General features: G+C 39.8%; 3 protein-coding genes across 3 annotated transcripts in view; 1 reads left to right on the forward strand and 2 right to left on the reverse strand.

Annotated features, from left to right (window-relative positions):
- The window catches only part of LOC124277484 (ribitol-5-phosphate xylosyltransferase 1-like), a 196,386-nt gene extending 194,293 nt beyond the window's left edge, over positions 1-2,093 (reverse strand). Inside the window, 1 exon segment of the mRNA XM_046713181.1 lies at positions 1,695-2,093. Within this exon segment, the coding sequence (XP_046569137.1) occupies positions 1,695-1,851 (157 nt within the window). The 5' untranslated portion in view covers positions 1,852-2,093.
- Positions 2,094-3,343: 1,250 nt separating this feature from the next.
- Positions 3,344-16,282, forward strand: LOC124277485. Its single transcript, XM_046713183.1, is given in 11 exon segments — positions 3,344-3,558; positions 6,113-6,190; positions 8,375-8,512; positions 8,514-9,027; positions 9,029-9,479; positions 10,811-10,892; positions 11,207-11,322; positions 11,742-11,829; positions 13,250-13,263; positions 14,604-14,727; positions 15,454-16,282. Coding segments are annotated over 11 exon segments (2,082 nt in total). The 5' UTR covers positions 3,344-3,369; the 3' UTR covers positions 15,742-16,282.
- A 5,185-nt stretch (positions 16,283-21,467) lies between these two features.
- LOC124277516 lies at positions 21,468-22,359 on the reverse strand. The gene is made up of 3 exons (XM_046713226.1): positions 22,257-22,359; positions 22,023-22,170; positions 21,468-21,909 (listed from the first exon to the last, which is right to left on the reverse strand). The coding sequence occupies exons 1-3, from the start codon at positions 22,357-22,359 to the stop codon at positions 21,720-21,722; spliced, it is 441 nt and encodes a 146-aa protein (XP_046569182.1). The 3' UTR covers positions 21,468-21,719.
- Positions 22,360-23,760: the final 1,401 nt, after the last annotated feature.

A 23,760-nucleotide genomic window follows, 5' to 3' on the forward strand; every position in this document is an offset into this window, starting at 1 on the left:
TAAATAAGAAAAACATACAACTCAAAGATGCAGCCGATAAGATACATCCCATTAAAACATCTCTCTACTGATAAGAGGAGATTTGTTACACCAATCCTTATACCATACATTCCTTTGCACTTAGAACCGCGTCCATATATAACCATGTAAGATATAAACATGTAAGACTTAATTACAACATGGATGAGTATATGATATGCATGTCACATCTGATTAACAAATCTTCTCACTGTCAATGAGAAAAGTGTCTGTTAACGTTTTGCTTTGTAACAAATCCATTTACATCTGCATGCTAAACATGTTGTGTATCGTAGTATCAATGGGGAGGCAGGCATAAACTGTAATGTAAAGGATTACTTGCATATTGAGTTATCGTATAACATGGTAAGTTTTTATTCTTTATTTCAGTACAGATGTGGGCCAACGGCCCCTGGTACAACATTGATTGGTCCATTGCATATAAGTGTATACATACATGCATATATATTCCAGAGAATGTACATGAGGTATGAGGTAGTTGGTTCACTTTACTATAGTGTGTCTCGGTTGCGAGGCATGGTAAATATAACAGGCTAAGTTACTATCAACAGATGTTTGGTTAGAAGACATGGACATATTAAATTCTGTCACATAAGGATATTCGTAGTATTTCTTGGCCATATATCATTGACGTAGATTATCAAAAACTGTACAGATCAATAAAAATGATATTCTGTCTCAATATAGCCAGTTACGGATTTTACAAATTCTTTCAATGACTGACTGAATATGTGTTACAGAGATGTACAAGAGGTATAAGGTAGTTCAATTTACTATAACCTGTCTAGGCTGTCGAGGCATGGTAAACAGAACAGGTTAAATATCTAACAACAGATGTTTGGTTAGAAGACATATATTAAATCACAGTAGGATATTCGTAATATTTCTTGGCAATGTATCGTTGACGTAGATAATCAAAAAGTGTACAGATCAATAAAAAATGATATTCTGTTTCAATATAACCACAGTTACAGACTTTACAAATTCTTTCATTCCTTGGTACACTGAGATATCTGCCTTCCTCAATGGCTAAAGAATGTGAGCTACAGCGAAATTTAGCAAGTGCCAACATGTAATTACAACATGGTTGAGTATATGATGTGCATGTCACATCTGATTAACAAATCTTCTCACTGTCAATGAGAAAAGTGTCTGTTAACGTTTTGCTTTGTAACAAATCCATTTACATCTCGATGCTAAACATGTTGTGTATTGTAGTATCAATGGGGAGGCAGGCATAAACTGTAATGTAAAGGATTACTTGCATATTGAGTTATCGTATAACATGGTCAGTTAACACCATGAAATGTCACCCACAAAGGAAATCAGTGAGGCGTGAGAAGAAATGTGTAACAGTCAGTGAAGGGGAGGCGGGATGGGCAATCAGTGCTCTATGGTAATGTGTAGTCTGTACTAAGAGGCCGTCTAGGGTCTTTCATAACAGAGTCTGTCAGAGGCCTTTATTATCACAGCATGGAGGAAGATCAAATCTGAAATTCCATCATGATTGCCTAAATTTGGTACTGTCATCACATGGGGCGGCTCATCATTCATTCGTAACGAGCTGTCAACGCTGTTAAAGTGACATAAACAATATTTATTTCATTCATAATATGAAAAATGATTTTGACAGGCAACATAAAAATATGTCTTACCTCTCAAACTCTGGATCTTTTCGAGAATAATCCGCTCCTTGTTATTTGTATAAGCTGTATATAGTCTCCGTCGAAATAGGACAAATCCGGTGTAACACGTTACCAAAAAATACAGCCCCAAAACGGCATACGCTATCTTTCTGAACGTAAATCTCATGACGCCATATTGTACACACGAACACTTTCACAGAATCCAGGTAGACCCCTGACTTTCAAACATTCCTGATTTCGCGCCTTGACTTATGATATACCTCTCAGGCAGGCATAGTTCGTGTATGAAGCTTCCTTCTTCTGCCAATCTCACGAACTATCGACCGATCATGTCGCACTCGGCGGAAGCAATCCTCCTACACATCAAAACACACACAACGTGAAAGTCACATGACCAGATGCGAGATCCGCCGGAAGCTACTTGCGTGACAACATTCAATCTTACTCTTAGAACGAGCATCTGCTGGACTAGAAGGTCTGCAGTAATAACGCTGTTGTTGAAATAAAGGTTTCCCTGGAACAATTAACTGAAAACAATAGGGGATGTACTGGTTACAGCGAGGTGTTACAATACATAATATTCCATCTCACAATCTTTTCACGGAAAACGAGATGAAAGACTTGGCATTAGGTTTAAAGTGTCTATAGAAATTTAAATGCAGATATTTATGTCTTTCAGTGGCATTTAGAAGTTGTACATTGATGTTGAAGTTGAACTGATGAGTTCACCTGATGAAGGGACCTGGAATGGTCTCGAAACGTCGTTTGGGAAATTAAAAAGAAGTTAATCCATAAATATATCTTGGACAGATAATTATGTTTTGAAGTTCACATGCATCCTTGAAAAGAACAGTTGTTACAACAATTGTATTACAGCTAACGTTTTCATGAGAATATACACATAGAAAGCATATTAATCTTGAAATTATAGATTGTAAAAGAGTCGTGAAAACCTAACTTGTCTACCATTATTGTTTTGTATACATATGCTTATGACAGGTATATCATAAATATTACATGTGTGATATCTGATATGAAAGATGATCATGAATTTGTACAGATCGTTTTATATATGTGACCCGACCGCGTCATACCAAAAGACGTTAAAATATGGTACTTGTTGGTCCCTGTCTGGCTCTCGGCATTAATGGGTACAACAAGGACTGGTCTGCTCGGAGTCAGTATGTGTCTGAGTGTGGTATTCATGCTTCACTGCGGCATGGTAGCTCAGTGGGCTAGCACTATAAAATCAGCTTAAGTCTGGGCTAGTACAAGCAGCCGCACATACACATACACACGCATGCACGTCGTCATATGAGCGAAATATTCTCAAACATGACGTTAAACCCAATTTCACCTCACCTCACCTTTATATATGTGAAATGTTTTCATCCTACTATTTAATTTTTATCCTTCTTTTTTAAAAAGATCTGTTGTACATTTTAACTATCAACATATGTACCAAGTAGAAAAAAATACAAAACAAATATTAGAATTGTTTGAATTCCAGAGATCCATTGCTGTTCAGAAAGAAAACTATTTTTAGTTAATACTGGTGGATTATCCCGCCTTACAATTATGGAATGTATCTAACCAAAAGGTACAAATAGTATTTAATATGGTAACGGGGTCGTTTCTATTGAAATCAGTGGTAACGAAATTCGTACCACTGTGTGACAACAAGATGGCGGCCCCCATAGAAAACGTGATTGAGGGAGCAAATGAAAACATTGACATGTGCGAAATAGAAGCGACAGTTGCAACTGGTTTTGAACAAATAGCAAAAGAGGAAGTGGAAGAAAAGTTCGGAATAACAGCAAGAGCTGCGAGGGGGAAAGTCATGGCCATAGTACCAGTGAAAGATGTCAAAAAGGTGAGATTTTATGTTGGTCACATGCAAAAGTTAACGAAAAATGTTATAGCAGACGACGAGAGACACGCTTTCATATTGAAAATGTTTTGAAAATATTAAAGATTACATTTTCATCTCTTCGTTTGCTGAACTGAAGTTGTCTTCAATACTTCAGCATATGAAGATATATGTATGGAACTGGAAGGTCCAACCCTATTTGGCCATATTGTTCAGTGGTTGAGCACTATCTTTTTTTCTTTATAAACTTGAGCTTTAGTACTTTTTCTGTATATTTGCTATTTTTTGATACCATGCATGTTGTATGTGAGTAAGGTGAACCAATAAACCACACAAAGATGGACCGTGGCAATAATAAATTGTATTTAACATCCAGAAACTTGACCCTAATAAGGTACTCTCATAGGCTCCCACTGCGGGTCAGAAAATCGATAACCTAAGCCCGGGTTACTATCCAGGTTTCAAACCTTCAATTACTTTTGTTGTTTAATAGTCTTGTGTGCTATAGGTAGCTGAGGATAATAGAATCAGGCAGTAATGCAGACCCCATCACCAAAATATTTCACCAGATTTATACTTGCACATTATCTTAGGCTTGCACATTATCTAACATACTGTTTTAGCTCATTACTGATTACTGTCGATTGCTGTAAATGGATTATTTACAAGGTGTATGTTACCATCACAAAGTAATAAAATTATGTCTAGGGCTAAGATTAAGCAATCAGTTGTCACCGCCAGTCTGAGTACACAGATTAATGGGTCACAGATAAACAAGCAGCAAGTGATTATCAGGTGTATATGCAAACTATCAATGGCTGCTTGTACTCTAATCTAATTGATGTTAATCAAGATAATTGATGTGAATTGTCCTGGCAGAGTAAATGAAACAGGCTCCTTGGGTCTCACATTGACGGGTTGCTGTTATGTAAACACAGCAATGGCAGTAAATCTGGGTCTTTCTTAATATTTCTATGCTTCCTCAGGATGGTGGGGTAGCCCAGTGATGAAATCGGTCACTCGTCACGCCAAAGGTCCAGGTCACGTCACACCAAAGGTCCATGGGTACAATATGTGAAGCCCATATCTGATGTCCTCACTGTGATTTTGCTGGAATATTGCTAATAGTGACGTAAAACCAACTCTAATCTTCCCAAGCCGCGAATAGCTGCTAAATTGCTGATGCAGCTTAAAGTAACATTTACTCACTCACTCTATTCTTCTTTACACCAATATGGAATTAAACTTGTGAACTTAAAAACAAATCCGGTGATTTATCTTGGAATCCAATCTGAGTGCCCTTAGAGAAAATCAATAGTAAGCCAAATTGGAAATTTGTTAAAGTCTTAATTTCTTTTAATTCAGATTTATTTATAACATTGTATCCAATGCAACAATACCTCTTCTGTTTTTTTAGGTCATGTTATCATCAAGATACAAGTTTCCTTTACAGAGTTATAATAGTGGTTATAAATGAATAAATATGGACAACTTTGATTGCAAGTTGGGAATTTTTGCTGACGTTTGCTGCTGACATGGCGCCAAAAATCAGCATCTGAGCAGGTCCAGATGAGTCCCTGACATCATTATGAGATCATTATGATCATTTTTTTGGCAGTATAAGTTCCTGGCACTGATCAATATTGGAGATCTCCAAATACTATACTTATCACAATATATTGTTTCCATTGATGGTTGTGATCACAGGGAATGTATATCAGTTTGACAGCAAGAAAGAAGCTGATTTATCTTTTCATAAACAGTGGTTAATTCAAGACAACATGTCTCCTAATGGAAAAGCTTGGAATGATGGAATACCAAATTGATTGATGCTATAGTAAAATCTCTGGTTTCTTAGTCCTGCCACAATGAATTTGAAGGGAAATTAGAAGCTAGCTTGAACATGATTAATATCTTTCCAGATATTAGTTTTAGGACCCAAACCATACTGGTCATTAGTCTAGTTGTTAATCTAGTTCACTTTATATTGGTAAAAGTTTTCGCACATCACACTGAAGATTCCCCACATGGGTACAATGTTTGAAGCCCATTTCTGGAGTCCCCCACCGTGATGTTGCTGGTATGTTGCTAAAAGCGGCTTAAAAAAACATACTCACTCACTCACTTGTAGCTAGCACTGCTTGAAGAAAACACTCTCTTTACTATGTGATTTTTGTCATTTTATTTTTTCAGTCAAAAGTTTTAAGAAATAAGAAACACGGAAAATTGATTCATTTTTCACTTGTCCCTAGCAGAATTTAGTAGTCTCAAGGTTGTGGAGTAGCATGAATATTGAAAGCTGGTTTGAATTGATGTGATGGCATGGTGAGGTAACTTGTATTTCACTGAGAACAGGACTAACCAAGAGGAAGAGGCTGAAGGTTTACACTTTTGCTTTGGACACAATGATAGAATATCTCTGAAAAAGAAGTTTTGAAAAATGATGTAAATTATAGAAATTGTATTGCCTACCAAGGACACATTGATTAGAATCCCAGATAAATCCTTTCTGCGCGTGGATGGTGAATTTTGAAACTGAGATATGGTTTGTTTGCAGTGTCTGGAACTAGGGTGTGTAGACAACATCAGGGTGCTAATGTCCTCCTGGAAGAACATCCAGTTTCCTGAAGACAAGGTAGGTGTGGCTTGACTCTCATCTTCTGTGACCGTCTCCATGGTCTAGTGAACAGGGACGGTCTCTCTGTCTGGAGAACAGAAGGTGATTGGTTCATTCCCCTGGCTGTGTCATACCAATAGATGTTTAACTTGTTGTTACACTGTCTGACATTCGACAAAGGGGATAAGACAAGGTCTGGCCAGCTTAGCGTCAAGTGGGGTGTCCATGTTAAACTATTGCATATATCACAGAGAGCTAGCACTGTGAAACAACCGTATTTCCTGTAATAAGCACCGGGTCTCTAATAAGATAAAAAAATATAGATTTTTTAAGGAATGGTCTCTTTAATCATAACTTCCTGTCTTCCACATGGCGAGGACTGATGGATATTATGTGATCGTCCAAGCTGCAATCAGGAGTTTCATGTATATAAATGTGTATGGGGTCTGGTGCTAGATGAATAAGCACCAGGTCTCCAATAAGCACCGGGTCTCCAATAAGCACCAGGTTTCCAATAAGTACCGGGTCTCCAATAAGCACTGGGTCTCCAATAAACACTGAGTCTCCAATAAACACTGAGTCTCCAATAAGCATCAGGTCTCCAATGAGTACTGGGGTCTCCAATAAGTGCTGGGGGGTCTCCAATAAGCACAGAGCCTCTAATAAGTGCCGGGTCTCCAATAAGCACCAGGTCTCCAATGAGTGCCGGGTTTCCAATAAGTGCTGGGTCTCCAATAAGCACCGGGTGTCCAATAAGCACCAGGCCTCCAATAAGTGCTGGGCCTCTAGTAAGCGCCGGGCCTCTAATAAGTGCCGGTTCTCTAATAAGTGCCGAGTCTGGAACTCTGTTGAAAAACTAAGTGCCCAAGCACTTATTAGAGGAAATACGCTATGTAGTTAAAACAGCCCCGCATGTGTATGCATGCAGCTCTGTAAGCCATGATTAGGAAGGAAATGTTCCTCATGAGCCTTTAGTCCCATTGCTACACTTTTATGGGCCATTTTTGGCAAGTCTAGACCATAATTTTCACTCCTTGTTCAATAAATTTCACTCTGTGGGCCATTGATAACTGGAATGGTCTATAAATTTGAGGGAACTTAAAACATTATTGCAGATGAAATTTGTTTTTTTATTCTTTAAAATCTATTTCTTGAACTTCAAACTGTAACATCAATTCAGCAGCAAATACAGCTGAGCCAGATTACAAAGGAAACTACAGTTCCTTATCATAATGGATATGCTTGAATGAGATAATCAATGGTTACTATAATTTTCATCTTTTTACCCCCACACATGCTCTTCTTCTCATCTTCTTCATCGAACATGGTGGGTACCCATCTCCCTAATTGGTTGAAGCTATCTTTTACCCACACTCATCATGTCGAAGATCCAAAGTGGCTCGATTCCCCACATGGGCACAATGTGTGAAGCCCATTTCTGGTGTCCCCCGCCGTGATATTGCTGGAATATTGCTAAAAGCAGCATAAAACGAAAGTCACTCACTCACTCATCTTCTGATCATCCAAACCAGACAGTCTGTGGTGAATTTCCTAAGCAGATGATGCTGTTACATTGTCTGGAAATGAGATCTGTTCCTAGTGTGTATGTTTAAGCTTATGTTTGCAATCTGAGATTCTGCTTTCGTCATTCTATCCTAATTTTCCTTCGAATTGTTTATATTAATTTTGACAAAATAGTGAGTGAATTTATCAGCTGAACCCACCGTTTACATCCTGCAACTATGATTAGATTACCAATACTGACAATATGTTTAATAAATGCCATTTCTATGACTAGTTGAAAATCAGCCTTCTGTAAATAATAGAGTCTAGAAGTGATGTAGATACCACTTTGGGACGGTTAGATAGCCTAGTGGTTGAAGCCCTTGCTCGTCACGCCGAAGGTCCGGGTTTGATTCCAATGTGTGAAGCCCATTTCTGATGTGCTGGACATTGCTGTAATATTGCCAAAAGCAGCATAAAACTAACTAACTCACGATCCCAATAAAGTCTGGACCACACAAACCAGTGATTGATGTCGTGAGCTACAACTGGGAGACGATGACATGTGTCAACCAAGTTATACTCATGGCACACGACTTGTATGATCACTTTATATTATATTGCTGATAGGAGCAGGGTGGTCTCAGCTGATGGTAAATCAGCTGTAAGTAGTCTACATTGCATGTTGTTTTGTTGCAGTTGGAGTGTATGAGGAAGCTGCGTGAGTTGGTGCGGGATGTTGACTGGGAACAGGGACTGAAGGTGTGGAAGCAGGTGTATACATTCCAGCATCCCATCCTGTCCACCCCCGTCAGTGACACTGTGGACATGGGGGGAACCCTACCTCACCTCCAGAGAAAACCTGCCCAAGAAACAGCCCAAGAAGAAAGGTGGGAAGTTTGGAAAGAAGGACAAGTTCGGCAAGAAAGGGAAAGACTGGAGAAAGAAGGATGAAAGGCAGAATGGAGGATCTGGTGATGCTGGAAAACCTCCTGACCGTCAGTTTATCAGCAATCAAGGTCAATATGTTGACGGTCGAGGCTGCCATTATCGAGGGGTAATTGATGGCCAGTTTGATGATGCCGATTCAGACGCTGACAAGTCAGGGATCAAGGAGTTGAGTTCACAATCAGAAATAGTTGTGAAAACAGAAGAAGAAACAGATCTGAGTTCAGGAGTTTCCAAAATGACACTGGGAAACAAGGACACTGAGTCTAACGAAAATGTCATGGAGGAGAAAGAAACTAACAATGTATGTGCTGACGTGAAAGAAAGTGATCCTTCTATAGAATCCGGTGACGAAAATACAAAGAAAGTGGATGAAGAAACTGTACAGCCTAGTGAAGCTACCTCGTCCTCCCTCTGATCAGAACCTGTTATCCAACACGAAGGAGCAGGTAGATGGTCAGAAGCCATCTTCCCCTCCATCAAGTCCCCAGAAGCCATCGTCCCCTCCATCTAGTCCTCAGAAAACACCCTCCGAAACCTTGAGTCCTGAGAAACCCCGAGAGAAGCTGGTGCCCCACAATCCACTCATGCCATCATTCCGAGTGACGTGTAACCGAGCTGGTGAGGGTCACAACTTCGACTCCATGTGCGCTGCTGCCAACTTCGGCGGCGCTGTGCAGAACTACTTCGGCTGGAACGTGGACATGAAGAACTTTGAGGTGGAGGTGATCCTGAACATCGAGTGGACGGACATGTCGGTGTGCATAGGCCTCACCAAGGGGAGTCTACATCACAGAAACATCACAGTGTTTGGTGCCACTACGCTCAGACCCACCATCGCCTGCAACATGCTCAGGTAGGGGTGTCCAGCCTCGTAACATTTGTAACCTCCTCCATGGTGTAGTGGTTAGAGCGTCCGCCCGGAGAGCGGAAGTTCGCGGGTTCAATCCCCGGCCATGTCATACCAAAAGACGTTAAAATATGGCACTTGTTGGTCCCTGTCTGGCGCTCGGCATTAATGGGTACAACAAGGACTGGTCGGTTTGGAGTCAGTATAATGTGTCTGAGTGGGGTATTCATGCTTCACTGCGGCATGGTATCTCAGTGGGCTAGCACTATAACACCAGCTTAAGTCTAGCTAGTACAATCAGCCGCACATACACGTACACACGCATGCACGTCGTCATATGAGCGAAATATTCTCAAGCACGACGTAAAATCCAATTTCACCTCACCTCACCTTGTAACATTTGTTGTTGCACATACCATAGTTGGCCATCAGTGAGTGGTTGGCCATTAGTGAAATTCCCATAGACTTGTCATGTTGATTAACTCTTGCAAGAATAATTTTCATAAGTTTAGTTTCGATCGAATTGCTTTCAATGCTGTTTTACCAGCTGGGAAATCATCTCAGCTACATATGCATAATTTCCATTGAATTTTCCGATGATTATTAAGAAAACTGCAGCTATTTAAACAACACATATTAGATATACCAATCAGGTTTAACATGGCTGTCTATGGGATAGATTAAAATTAAGTTGTACTTATGGTGCTTAATCAGGTGTCATTCGATAACTAATCAACAGAAAGATGAAAGAAAATTAGGTACACGTAGCTGAAGATGATTTCCAAGATGTTTGCAAAATATCAAAATAAAATGACTTCTACTCAATTTATGAAAACTATTCTTGCAACAGTTAATTAACATGTAAATCTCTGGAAATTTCACTAATGATGACTCACTGATGGCCACGTACTGTACCCAGATTACAGGAATTGATCATTATGTGGACTGTGTTAGTTAAAGCATATCCTGTCTGACTTTGTTTACACATCCAATAAAGATTCAGTATAAGTCACAAGACTATATTCAGATTCAGTACAAGACTAAATGCTGCAGGAGAAACTCAGCACCAAATGTACCTGATATGTATTCACTCTATTCTGCGATAGTCTAGTTCTACAAACTTGTGTAAGCAGCACAATTCATGGACCATATTTTCCTTCTGTTTTAGGTTTCAAATGCATGTATTCTATGTTCATGATATAGCTGTAAAATGTGTGTAGATGCCCCTATTTGAAAAATGGAAACTATCATTTCACCCTGACTCAGCAGTTTTAAAAGTATTCCAACCTGTCCACTAACTGTATCCTGTGTTACCGTGGTTACAGACTGTTACAGAGATGTGTAAGACCCCAGCCTGGAGATGTGGTGTGTGACACTCACCCCATGAAGGGTGTGGCAGCTGACAGTATCCCCATACAGGTAGGTGGAAACACTGACACTCAGTTCACCTGATGAAGGGGCCTGTAATGGTCCCAAAGCGATGGTGATGTGATTGGGAAATCAAAAAAAAGAGGTTTAATCCATAGGAACTGTATTCCAGCCATTTTTATATGAAACTAAAAAATATCTTGGACATCTATGTATAACTTCTGAAAATGCCGCTCAACCAAAAGACACTTTACAGTTGTTCCATTTTTTGTGACATTATTGACCTCTGTACTCTGACCTTGATCCTAAATAAATTCAAAATGACATATTGTCCTGATCGTGACATTATCCTGTTTATGTCACAGGCTGCTCGAGGTTGGCCTGAAGCATTCCATCTGAGTGGAGAGAAATTCCCTCTGGCTGTCGACAGGACTGTGCAGAATGTGGCAGCTCTCAACAAGGAACTGAGCTCTGACAATAAGTAAGGAAGCACCTGCGCATTGTCCATTGTGTTTGGGGAGGCAGTATACAGTACACTAGGGTCCTTATCCTCTTTAATCCTCAAGTTCAAGAAAGGGTCACAAAAAAGTTTATAAGCTAAATATTGTATATACTAGTGTTTTGTCCATTATCACTTGTTGATGTCTTGTCTGTTATGGGTCGCTGGGGTAGCCTAATGGTTAAAGTGTCCGCTGGTCACACCAAAGACCCGGGTTCAATTCCTGACATGGGTACAATGTGTGAAACCCATTTCTGGTGTCACCCACCATGACACTCAGGGGTGGAACAAGATTTTCAACATAATGCAGTTAATATTCAAGTGACATCAAACTTAAGAATACTGCAAAAAAACACAAAAAACCCAGAAAGACGTGCTTTGTATTTTCTGTTTGTTTTCAGATCGCAAATTGCAGTCGATGCTGGATACTGGGATGTGACTTACCTCCCCTTCAAAGAGAGCAGCGTGGATGTTTTCATAACCGACTTGGTAGGAAGTGCATTCTTCTGTCAGATAACCATAGCCATAAATATAGAAAGAAACAGACTGTGACTTTAAGTACTGGCCCAATTCCAGAGTCAAGTAAAAAGTTCTTAGGGCAAGTAACCTTGCCAAGTCCACATGTGATGACTAAGGACTAACGACTATTGGATTAAATGCTGGAGTACCTGTGGTTTTAGGTTTTTGCACCATCCATTTTGTTTTTAATGACTGTCATTTATTGTGTGGGTAGGGGAGTATCACCAACTGATATCAGTCTGTCTGAGAGTGTCACAGAAAATTGTACACATATTTGAGGAGGGTCGTGAGAAAATTTTGTTTTAAAACATAAAGTACTTTCATTTAGTCAGACTACAAGGTATTGGGGAGGATCATCCAAAAAAATAACAAGCATTAGGGGAAAGAAATTATTTTGAGTATATTTTCAGATTTTTACACAGTGTTAAATCAGCTGTGAGAGGGGATCATGCAGTATGGGCTGTCAGGTTCCTATGCAAGTTAACTGTTGTGTGGGATGCCAAAATGGCAGCTGGGTGTGAATAGTATGGATGAGTGACTGCCAAGGGAGACTACTCTCAGCTTCCATCTGGCTCATTGTGTATGAATGAGTGAGTGTGAGTGAGTTTAGTTTTATGTGGCGGCGGTCTGTAAATAATTGCATCTGGACCAGACAATCTAGTTATCAACAGCATGCGCATCGATCTACGCAACTGGGATACGATGACATGTGTCAACCATGTCACCTGATCCCGTCAGTCGCCTCTTAGGACAACCATGGGTTACTGAAGACCAATCTTCACAGGTCCATTGTGTATGAATATACTCTGAGGATATAAATCCCTACACACTAGTCCACTGGGCATGGCTGAGTTATTTAACAGTTTTCTTAGCTGTGAAAGTGCTGAATAACAAGACATGGATTCAGGCTTAATTTGAATTTGAAAATCAATATATGCCAAAAGACATTATTAACCCCTTGCGCTAGAGATGAGTTTCATCATGGCCGTATTGGCAGCAGGTTTTGTCCTGGAGTGGCCTTGTGATCACACTGAGACCCTCATTAACATAACCGATGCCGAATGGATGATGACAAGTGATGCAGTGGCATCATACACACGAAATTACCGACCTGCTTAATCATTGCCGAGATAATTAGACAGGCTGCTGTCTTGGCTGAGCAGTTACCGGATAAGAAATCTCAAATTTCCACGGGATGATTGAATACAACCCAAACCAAATTGTTATTGATTAAGGAATTACCCTTCCGGAGTTCATTTTAGAATTTAAATCGAAAGGGTAATTTTTCTTTCCATTGATTTTAGTGGCGAGTTTTTCTTGCTTGGGGCGCTCTTCAAGTTGCACAGTAATCACATTGATTTGAGCTTCTATCTTGTTTTCTCTTTTGCAGCCCTTCGGCAAAAGGTGAGTTGAAGATTTTTGTTCTTTTCAAGACGCTTTTATCACCCTTGGTCAACTGCCAATATGTATGTTCATGAATCGAAGAAAGAAAAATATCGGCATAGTTTTTATAAATGTGAGATGGCATCAAATGGCAATTTTCTAGATTGCCATAGCTTTAATAAAAGCTTGAAATAATTACTTTATCTTACAAGATTGCTGCTTTTTGCTTCACAGTGCTTTCAGTCAGATTGTTGTGTGTAGTTGAAAGTGTCTGGATTGGCGGTATAAATTGCTGTATGTTCTTTGTGTTGTGAGGAAGGAGTGGTGATTTTAGATCAGTGCATGTAATTACTGCTTATGGTGTTGATGAAATTGAATGGTTTGGTGATTATGAGCGTAGCTCGGTTCGATATGTAATGGAGAACGTGTCGTCACCTTGTGGGGTTGTCCTCTCTGTTTCTCCCAGAGGGGGATGATAATCATGGTCTCACCTAGACCAGCCAGACAAATAGTATTTAGATTCTTTCTAATGATCAGTCAGGACCTACAAACAACATGAGATCAATGTAGGATGCGTTCAAGATGCACTCCAGATTCAGTCCTGTCAAGTTCGGTTCAAGCCTGTCACCTCACTTTGTTTGACCGCTGATGTGGATTTTGTTCAGCATACGACTCAAAGGAAGTTAAGGAATATCTAATTCATTTATGTGAATTGAACATCTGAAATCAGACTTAGATTGAGTGTTAGAGTTAGAAACCCCCATTTATTAGAATTGAACCCTGAATTCAGACTTAGATTAGTGTTAGAAACCCCCATTCGTGATTAGTGCAAGGCTTGCGTTTGGGCTGTGATGTCAGTGAACATCCTGTCAAGTGTGGTGTCGCTAACTTGCAGAAATTAAATAGTCGACAGGGACGTCCATTGCCCTTTCTCATTCTCTCTCTCTCCCTCCCTTTCTTTCTCTCCTTCAACTCCCTCCCTCCTGTGTCCCTACCTCTCTCCCTCCCTCCTGTCTCCCTACTCTCTCTGCAGCCCCCTCCTCCCTCTCTCCTCCCTCCCTCTCTCTCAGGGACGCCCACTCTCTTTCTCTCTCTTTCTCTCTCTCTCTCTCTCTCTCTCTCTCTCTCCTTCCCTCTCTCTCTCTCTCTTTCTCTCTCTCTCTCTCCTCTCTCTCTCTCTCCTTCCTCTCTCCCTCCTGTCTCCCTACCTCTCTCTCCTCCTGTCTCCCCTCTCTCTACTGCCCCCTCCCTCCCTCCCCTCTCTCCTCTCTCTCCTCTCCTTCTCTCTCTCTCTCTCTCTCTCAGGATGGATGGATGGATGGGAATGGAATGGAACACTGTATACACTGTGACTGTTTCAGGATGGGCTCAAGATTCAACAACACAAAGCTGTACCCAGAGGCCCTGATTGAGATGACGCGGGTGTGTCGCCCTGGGAGTGGTCGAGTCTGTCTCCTGACCCAGGACAAGAAGTGCATGATCAGGGTAACATAGCTCATCACACCACACAAACCTTCAACACTGAGGACTTGACATAGGGGACTGTAGAGGAACAACTTTTATGGATAGACAATAACTTCTTTTTGCAATAGAAGCAACATTTTGGTGTAGATGCTAACACCGCTATCAGGAAAGTGATCATGCTTGATAACAGTCTTAGCATCTACACCGAAACATTGCATCTATGGAAATAAAGAAGTTGTCTATCCATACAGATGTTCCTCTTCATCATACCAGCTTCTAAATGCCACTTAAAGAAGATAAGGGACTCCTGTCAATGCTGAAAATCCTGGGACAACAGGGTAGACAACTCTGACCTGCCGATTGATTTGTCTGATCCCCATTATGCCCTGAGAAAATTGACAGTGTACATTTTGGGCTTTCCTCGCATATCAACCCAAAACATTGAGACGTAACTGGAAAACTGTTAAATCAGTGTAGAACTTCTCTCACTCATTCCCTCCCTCTCTCTCTCTCTCTCTCTCACACACACTCTATCTCTCTCTCTCTCTCTCTCTGTCTCTCTCTCACACACTATCTCACTCTCTCTCTCTTACTCACTCACTCTGGTCATTAGCAGGGTATCTCATAATTATCTTATATTTTGAAAGAAAATATTGAGTGACTTAGAAATACTTTACTATTTACTCAAAAAATAATGCTATAATATGAGTATAAATCACTGAATTCTAATGAGAGCATGTTTTCCAGGTAATCCAATCTCTTGGTCGCTACTGGCAGCGGCGCATGATTTTAAGCATCAACCTGGGTGGTCTGGCAGCAGGGGTGTACCTCCTCAACAGAACACTCAACCCAGTAATCAAGGGGGAGACAACTCCTTCCACAACCCAGGAGGTGACAGCAAAGTGCAGGGACTTCCGTTCAGCCATGCCCTCTGATCCCCGCTCAGGCCATGGATACACAGTCGTACGACATACATTTAGCTCTCTGAAGGAGGCGAACAGTCCTAGAGATGCTGAAACAACAGATGCTGATTAGATGGGCAGTCAAGACGAACATCGTTCACACTCATGTTTAAGAAAATGAGCGGGCATTAAGACTGTATGAATCTGTCGGGAAGAACATTTTCTTCTTCTGACTCAGTGCTACTTGTAGTGTGATCTGTGTTTCCGTCACTGTCTAGAGGAAGAGTGAGTGAGTAAATGGGGCTTTGAGCCGCATCAGCAAATTTGCAGCTATTAGCGGCTAGTCTAAAGGAATAACAAGCAATATGTTTGCTGTATCATATTACCTATAAGGGAAGAATGATTGAGGATAATAACCTGATATAATCTATACATTTGCATGTTAGTGATTCTCAGTGGTGACTGGCCATTTAAAGCAATATGTCACACATGCAAGCATGACATCATCCAGCGTTCATGACCTCACACACTGACATCATTCCCAGACCTCAACAATAGGGGTTGACATTTCATTTGTTTTTCTTCATGTTCCATCTAAACTTAAGTGTTCTGTATACTCTGTGTAGATGGGGTGGGGTAGCCTAGTGGTTGAAGCGTTCGCTCATCACGCTGAAGACCTGTGTTTCATTTCACACATGGGTGCAATTTGTGAAGCCCACTTCTGGTGTCCCCACCGTGATATTACTGGAATATTGCTAAACACGGCATAAAACAAAACTCACTCACACACTGTATAGAATAACCTACTCTAAACACTGAATGACTGATTGTGTCCATTGTGAATGAATGACAGCTGTGGAATATCAGTGTTAACTCAGTGTTAACTATCAACTCCGACAGGTTGTTGTATTTCTGTAATCATGATGTGTAATCTAAGTTATTGTTCTGGTTGTTCATCATGAAATCAGCCTGCTAATGTCAGGACAGTTCAAGCATGATTTGATTTTGCTCTGAAAATGAAAGAATCCTGAACTTTGTCAGGGAAGTACAACATAGACAAACTTTATGGTTAGGCCAGACCAATTTTATTTCTTGTTTTACCGATATTTGTCCTCAGAAAACCTAAAGGCAGGAGGGGGAACAAAATAAAAAAATATAATCACCAGGCAAAGTAATATTCCTTCTAAAAACTCAAAGTATTTTATTTTTGGCAATTTAGGAAGTGTATATAGGGCAAAAAAACAATCTGAAAAACACTTTTTGTGTAAGTTTACATTTTTGGCCAAGAAAAACTAGGATTTTATTTTTTGAGTGGGGAAAATTAATTATTATTATTTTCTTATTCTTGAAAAAATACGACAGGCGGTTCTGTAAAACAAGAAATAAAATTGGTCTGGCCTTAACAACTTCTTTATGTCATGTGTGGGACATTTCGATATAGTTTCTTGTACGTATGTCGCAATGACAAAATAAAATAAGTTGTTTGTACACGAATCTGTATCTAAAGGTCACACTGTAGAAATAAAACAAGTTGTCAGCCATAAAGTTTGTCAATATTGCACTTCCCAACTTCTCAATTACCTCTCAAAGACGTTTGTCAGGGAAGATATGAATGTTTTACCATGGTTAAATCATATTTGACTATATATGTTTTGTTTGCAAGTTCTTCAGTTACAAGATGCCTGGTTGGTGATAGTCACACATGTTAATTATGATTTCAGTTAGTTGATATGCCTGCTTTGTTTTAATGAACAAGTTACTTTGTGGACAGACTGTTTGAAATAACTGAGCTGTAAATTAAAAGTTATTTCTGCTACATGTTCCTTTGAGGCTTTATTCTTACTTAGTCATTCATATTTTTTATTTACAATTACTTCAAAGATTGTAAAGGTACTGCAGGTAAATTTCCACAATTTCGTATCTGTCAGCTGTTTACCATACCTCAGACACTTGTTGATTCAACTGAAATATTGTTTAAAACCTGACCCAAATACCTGAAAACAATCAAGTTATCCCATTGTTTTCATGGGACATTCTTTTCTTAGAATATCCTTCTTGACAGGGTCATTCAACAGAATATCCTGTTGTTTCAATGGATATTCCATAGTATTACCATTTTAGAAATCTATTTTGCCATTGAACACAATGTACATGACATTACTTTAAAGGAATCATGTCAAAATCAAACACTAAATGTCGCTGACATATTTCAGTGAGACTAAACATACAACCTTCAGACTGTTGAACCACAAGGCTAGAGAGACGCTGATGAAAGGCAAGACTATCAGTATCTCCTTTTTCAAGTACGTACACCAGCAAACGATGTCTGTTTTTATAAGGTTCATGAAAATAGAGTTGGAAACATATAGTTGATGATATAGATAGGTTCATATTTTAATTTCAGTTCTTAATTTGGATGAAAACCTAGTCCAAGGTCTTAATACAAGTTTCATGTACATACATCTATTTTCATTTACAAAGGTTGTTTTTTTTCACCTCAAACAATACGATATAGTTTTGACTGGGCACAATACACGAAATAGCAGTTTTGTTATGTCCATGGAAAATATGATTTTAATTGGCCTTTGTTCCGCATTATGTAATAGTTACTATAACGTGGGTGTCTAATAACGCGGGGGTCATCCATGGACCCCAAGATCCGCGTTATGGCGAGGGATGACTGTAGTTAAGAATGTATGCGTAGGGAAATGGAGGAGGCCAAATTGCCCCATGGTTAACAAGAAGATACCCACTGATGTAGATCTTCACACTGGAAGACCACACTTCTGGGGTAGGTGTTCTTGTGTTCCCAGCATTGACATTGCTGGAATGTACCTAAAATCAGTTTAATACTCACCTAAATAAAGTATGTACCTCAGTGTTTATGCTCATGGTTATAAGTAAGGGAACACGTTTCACATATGCAAGCATATGGAATCCTGCTTGTTCACAAAGAAATGATGGTATGGCATTTCACATCAATATCAAGGATATTATTCACATGTGCAGAGCTACAGTCACAAATGAAAGTAGCAGTAACCATCAAACATAACACATTAGGTGTTTTCTTGAGCTTGTCACTGGTTTGTCGGTTCCCAATTGCGCAGATCGATGCTCATGCTGTTGATTACTGGATTGTCTGGTCCAGACTCAATTATTTACAGACCGACGCCATATAGCTGGAATATTGCTGAGTACGGTGTAAAACTAAACTCACTCACTCACTCACTCACTCACTCACTCACTCACTCACTCACTCACTCACTCACTCACTCACTCACTCACTCACTCACTCACTCACTCACTCACTCACTCACTCACTCACTGGTTTGTCATGTCCATGTGAGCTTATTGTCTGTTTGCCATAATATAAGTGAAATATCTGATCTTTAGACTGATCTTGAATATTGCAGACTTTGGCTTTAACAACATCCACTAATCAACAGCTGGCTAGGTCAGGCCATTAATTCCAATCCATTCTTGGGTGTTTTTTATTTATAATCAAAATGCCAACTGTTTGTACAGTCATATGTGACAAAACACAGGCAAGAGAACTCACAGAATGTACGGGTACATGTAGTCTGTCCCCAAGACACAAGAAAAGATACTAAAGAGGACTCCTGCTCAAGTCTACAATGATTTGGCAAGCTGGATAGCCTCCAAAAATGTAGCCTTATATGTAGCCTCCGAACAATTTAGCCTTGTGTGTATTGCCTCCGAAACATTTAGCATTGACTGATTGTTTATGTGGCCTCCAAAAAAATTAGCATTGTGAAACCTTAACTGGCCCCATACCTCAACCACCTAACTAAATATATTCTGCATATTTCGTCCACAAATTATTTGTACAAAAGCACCCATGTCGTCTTCAAACACTTGTAGTACCCTTGTACCAATCGAAAAATGCCCATTCGTTGATAAAGTCCTGTAAAGGCTGGAGGAAGTTCTGATCTTACACGGTGAAACGCATTTCTGTAACTTTAATTGCTTTCATAGCTTTCATAGCTGTGACGTGCAATTAATTTTCTGAAATAATGATACTTTGCAAATTCATCTTCATGTCTTTTAGCGATGTGAAATCTAATAGACAAAAAGTTGTTTGGTTGTCGACAAAACCTTTAATGGCGTCTTGCTCAATATAATTGCTTTCATTGCAGTAAACTACACTGTCAATCGATTATAAGAGACACTGATTTCTCCAAATCGATAATTTTTGTTTCCTTAGACGATGTGCTGACGTTACAACGTGTGATGTCTAGTAAACAAACAACGCACTTGTTGCATCGTTAGGCAGATATTTACCCAAAAATCAGAAAACAAATAGTATTTTTTAATCCTTATTTTAATGTTCCTAAATTGTATAGTCACGCGTATTCGTGTCAGAAAAAGTTAATCACCCGCAAATGAGGCACTTGATACTGAAACTGTGTCAGGGATCGGCAATGATTAAGTTACACTATTTATTATGCGGAACTCGCATCAACAGGCATTCGGTGATTTTTAATCTCTTGAACGAGAGAACTTAGATTCTGAGCAACTTGTAAAGCCAGTTGTTCAGGTGTGTTTTTCGTTCCAAACCTCAACCAGCAAGAGTTGGTTAGTTGGTTTGTTGTTTTACGCCGCTCTCAGCAATATTACAGCTATATGGCAGCGGTCTGTAAATAATCAAATCTGGACCAGACAATCCAGTGATCAACAGCATGAGCATCGATGTACGCAATTGGGAACCGATGACATGTGTCAACCAAGTCAGGGAGCCTGACCACCCGATCCCGTTAGTCGCCTCTTACGACAAGCATGGGTTGCTGAAAATCAATTCTAATCCGGATCTTCACGGGTTCAACCTGCAAGAAAGCGGGCATGCGAAAACAATTATATAAAATTATCAATAGTATAAAAATTATACAGTATAACTTTGTTTTTCACTTATTGTGTAACATACTTGGAAACAGATTCAATTATATCACAGGTCGAACCGTTTGGCTTCAGAATCAAAATCCATTTTATTTAGACAAAGAATGATCAGCTGAAACTGGTTACAGATTTTTCATTTATCAGCTCAGTGCATACATGTCTTGCTCAGTAGCGATTGTCAGATTCTGTTTGTGTACACCGTTCAAGCGAGTGGTGTAGGGATCGTGAAATGGGTATCAAAGGTGAAAAATAAAAAAGCAAGTGTTAGACATCTGTACGTTATACTTGCAAACCCGTCTTTGATCAAAACAAGTCAATGACTAAATTCGTATCCCTTTTGTACAGTCAATAAAAAGCCAAAGAGTAATGTTTTCCATGTGATGTACAATCACATGATCATGTGGACCAGTATGGAAGGTTCTAGCAGATACCATATATCAACGTATGGTCTCTGGCTCTATAGTAAACTCCGGAAGAACAATATTTTGATCCTAAGAAAAAATCTAGAATTGCCTGCGGCTGTTGGGCGAGAAGACCAACGTTAGATACGAACGGCCAAGAGAGTTCACTCTAAGTTCAAATACGTGTATAAAACCTGGGTTATATTTCCACATGAGTACAATGTGTAAAGTACAATTCTGATGTCCCCTGTCGTGTTGTTGCTGGGGTATTGGTAAAAGCGGCGTAAAACCTGACTCACTCGCCACTTACATCTCACACAAAACATTATTTACTCTGTTGTAAGGGATGTTTAGCATATGTACGATACACCTTAAAACAATAAATGTCAGTATTAAGAAACAAGATTATAGACAGACAACCATGAACTAATAACCATTTTATTATAAACTTACAGAATACAACAATTAAAGGTATATATAAAATACTCACCACTAGTAAATTATATGAATACATATTTTCTTCATAATATTCATTTGTGATTTCCCTACGCTCAGTATATAGATATACACAATTAGGCAAAAACTAAAATATTTTCAAAATATCAACACTGCAAGCTATGAAGTGTATTGACATCTATTTCTTCTTCTGGCTTCATGTATCGCTTTTCCTGCTGCATATATTTTGTTCCCTTTATCGTTTGTTCGTTTTTAGTTAATGTTCTTGACATATTGTCATCAACCACTAGCTGTTCTCTACATCCAAACATCTCTCGCTCTGTTTATCAAGCTGGCTGATCTACTTTGTGACTGGCTTCTTCCTCTTCGCCGCCCGCTCTTCCTCCACCTTCTTCAGTTTCTCCTCCCTCATCTGGAGCTGATGTTCCGCCCTCATTTTCTTCAGGAACTGGCGACGTTTCTTCTCGTCCTTGACAGCTTTGTGTTTTATTTCCCTGTCCAGTTGTTTCCTCTGGACTTGCTCCACCAACCTGTATGAAATAGATAGGTAATATGAAATTAGACCAAGATCAAATCAATACAAAGGCACCTTTAGTTGCTAGGACAGTTTACGTTTTTAAACTCTTCGTCCTAAAGACTATACCTGTCCAGTCGAAATAGATCGGCCTTCTGTCTCCTTCTCTCAGCTGTGTAGAAGCATCGCACTGGGATTTGCTCCAGACGTCGGGGAGCTTTGCCACGGGGAACAACCCCTCCACGGCGGGGACAGAGAAGGCCACTCCTCCGCTGGACTGACGGTCGGGGACCAAGCCCTCATCTTGTAGCTGTTGAAGAATCTCCGCCCCTGACAGACGGGGTGTGGGCCGTGTCACCTGACACTTGGCGTAGTACAGCTCATGAGGACAGTTGATCTTGCCCGTCAGAGCCTCCTCGGCAGATGTCTGCTTGAAAGGTATAACCTTGGTTTGTTTGCAGCCCATTTTAAACAAATATCTGTGAGCTCTAAAACAACACACGACCAGTCTTCACGAATGTGGGTGAGACAATCACGTGACGTCATAATGTAGTGACGTCACTGACTCCAGACCATCCAATGTTTAACCTAGAGTCCGAAGTTTCTTTGATTGTTTTAAAAGTTTGGAGTTCTTAAATCCATGTAGGATGATAAATTGATTGAACATTTTACAAGATTTCCATCATGTCAAACATTGTAAGAATTACATAATTATATTTTTATCTCACCAAACCTACAGCATCTTAACATGAGGGGTGTGTATTGCAAAGGATAGTCTTGCCTAACCAAACCATTCTCACTCTGAATACACAATGTCAATTTGAAAGTTGTCAATGTAACATGTTTTATTTGGGATTATACATTCTCATTTTATTCCATTATTTGATGTCTTGTTCAAGTTTCTTGTCAAAATTTAGCTAGGTTCAAGTGAAGTAGATTTATCTGTTAGGCACAATTGTCATGTCTCTGCTGCAAGTAGACGGGATTTTAATTGGTGCAATTATCTCTATTTTGGGTATCATGAACATTTGGCCCTTCTCCTGATGTAGTTCTGGAAAATATGCCGAAGTTACAAAGTGTTGTACCCCAGAACTCGAGTCATCATAGACTGCAGGAAATATACACTGAGAGACCCTCCTCAGTCTATTTAGGTTCACGAATGGTTTCTCTTTACAAGATTAGTTTGTTGTTTTTTGTGTTAAATTGTTATACAATGACATGTGTAACCCCAGGCAGCGAGCCTCTCCACCCAATCCCGTAATTCTAACTAAAGTCCGTTTGACTTCCGATGAATTGGTCACAAACACAAAATCTAATAAATGCAACAAAATCAAACTTTGCACAGTCACGTGAAATCGACAGACCAACTCTGACAATTTGTCTCATAATTTTGGACACCCGAATAAAAAGTTGTTTAATAAACGATCATTATTTTGTTGTCACTTTTCGCTATTTCTTACGAGGGGGGACCACTTGCTGGTAGAACAGCCAGGTAATCAACAAGCGTGTGCAGTGAAATTTCAATTTCACACGTACACCTCGCACACCTGATTTTGTTGCATTTATTAGATTTTGTGTTAGTGAGCGATTCATCGGTCTCAAATGAAGTCAAACGGACCATACAAGAGTAGTAATTCATGGAAGGCTTGGTGGGTACTGACCCTCATAACATTTGTATCTGCCATGTTCTCAGGTTGTATGTCTGACAGTGAACTAAGTGGACTTTTGGAATTGCTTGAGTCCGGGGATGGCATCATGGTGACTGTGGTTTCTTATTGGGCAGCTATTTGAAGGAAACAGTGTGTCAATAAATACTCATTTCTTGTGATCGATTGGTCCACATTGAAAGGCAATATCAAAGGAGAAA

This window comes from Haliotis rubra, unplaced genomic scaffold (genome assembly GCF_003918875.1).
Source record: "Haliotis rubra isolate DU_JTF1 unplaced genomic scaffold, ASM391887v1 Scf222, whole genome shotgun sequence".
Classification (NCBI taxonomy): Eukaryota; Metazoa; Mollusca; class Gastropoda; order Lepetellida; family Haliotidae; genus Haliotis; species Haliotis rubra.

Coding starts and splice junctions, on each gene's coding strand:
- LOC124277516 (XM_046713226.1), bottom strand. CDS start 22,359: ATGGGCTGCAAACAAACCAAGGTTATACCTTTCAAGCAGACATCTGCC. Junction 22,171..22,256: donor TGAGCTGTACTACGCCAAGT/GTCAGGTGACAC, acceptor CCCGACCGTCAG/TCCAGCGGAGGAGTGGCCTT. Junction 21,910..22,022: donor GATCTATTTCGACTGGACAG/GTATAGTCTTTA, acceptor TATTTCATACAG/GTTGGTGGAGCAAGTCCAGA.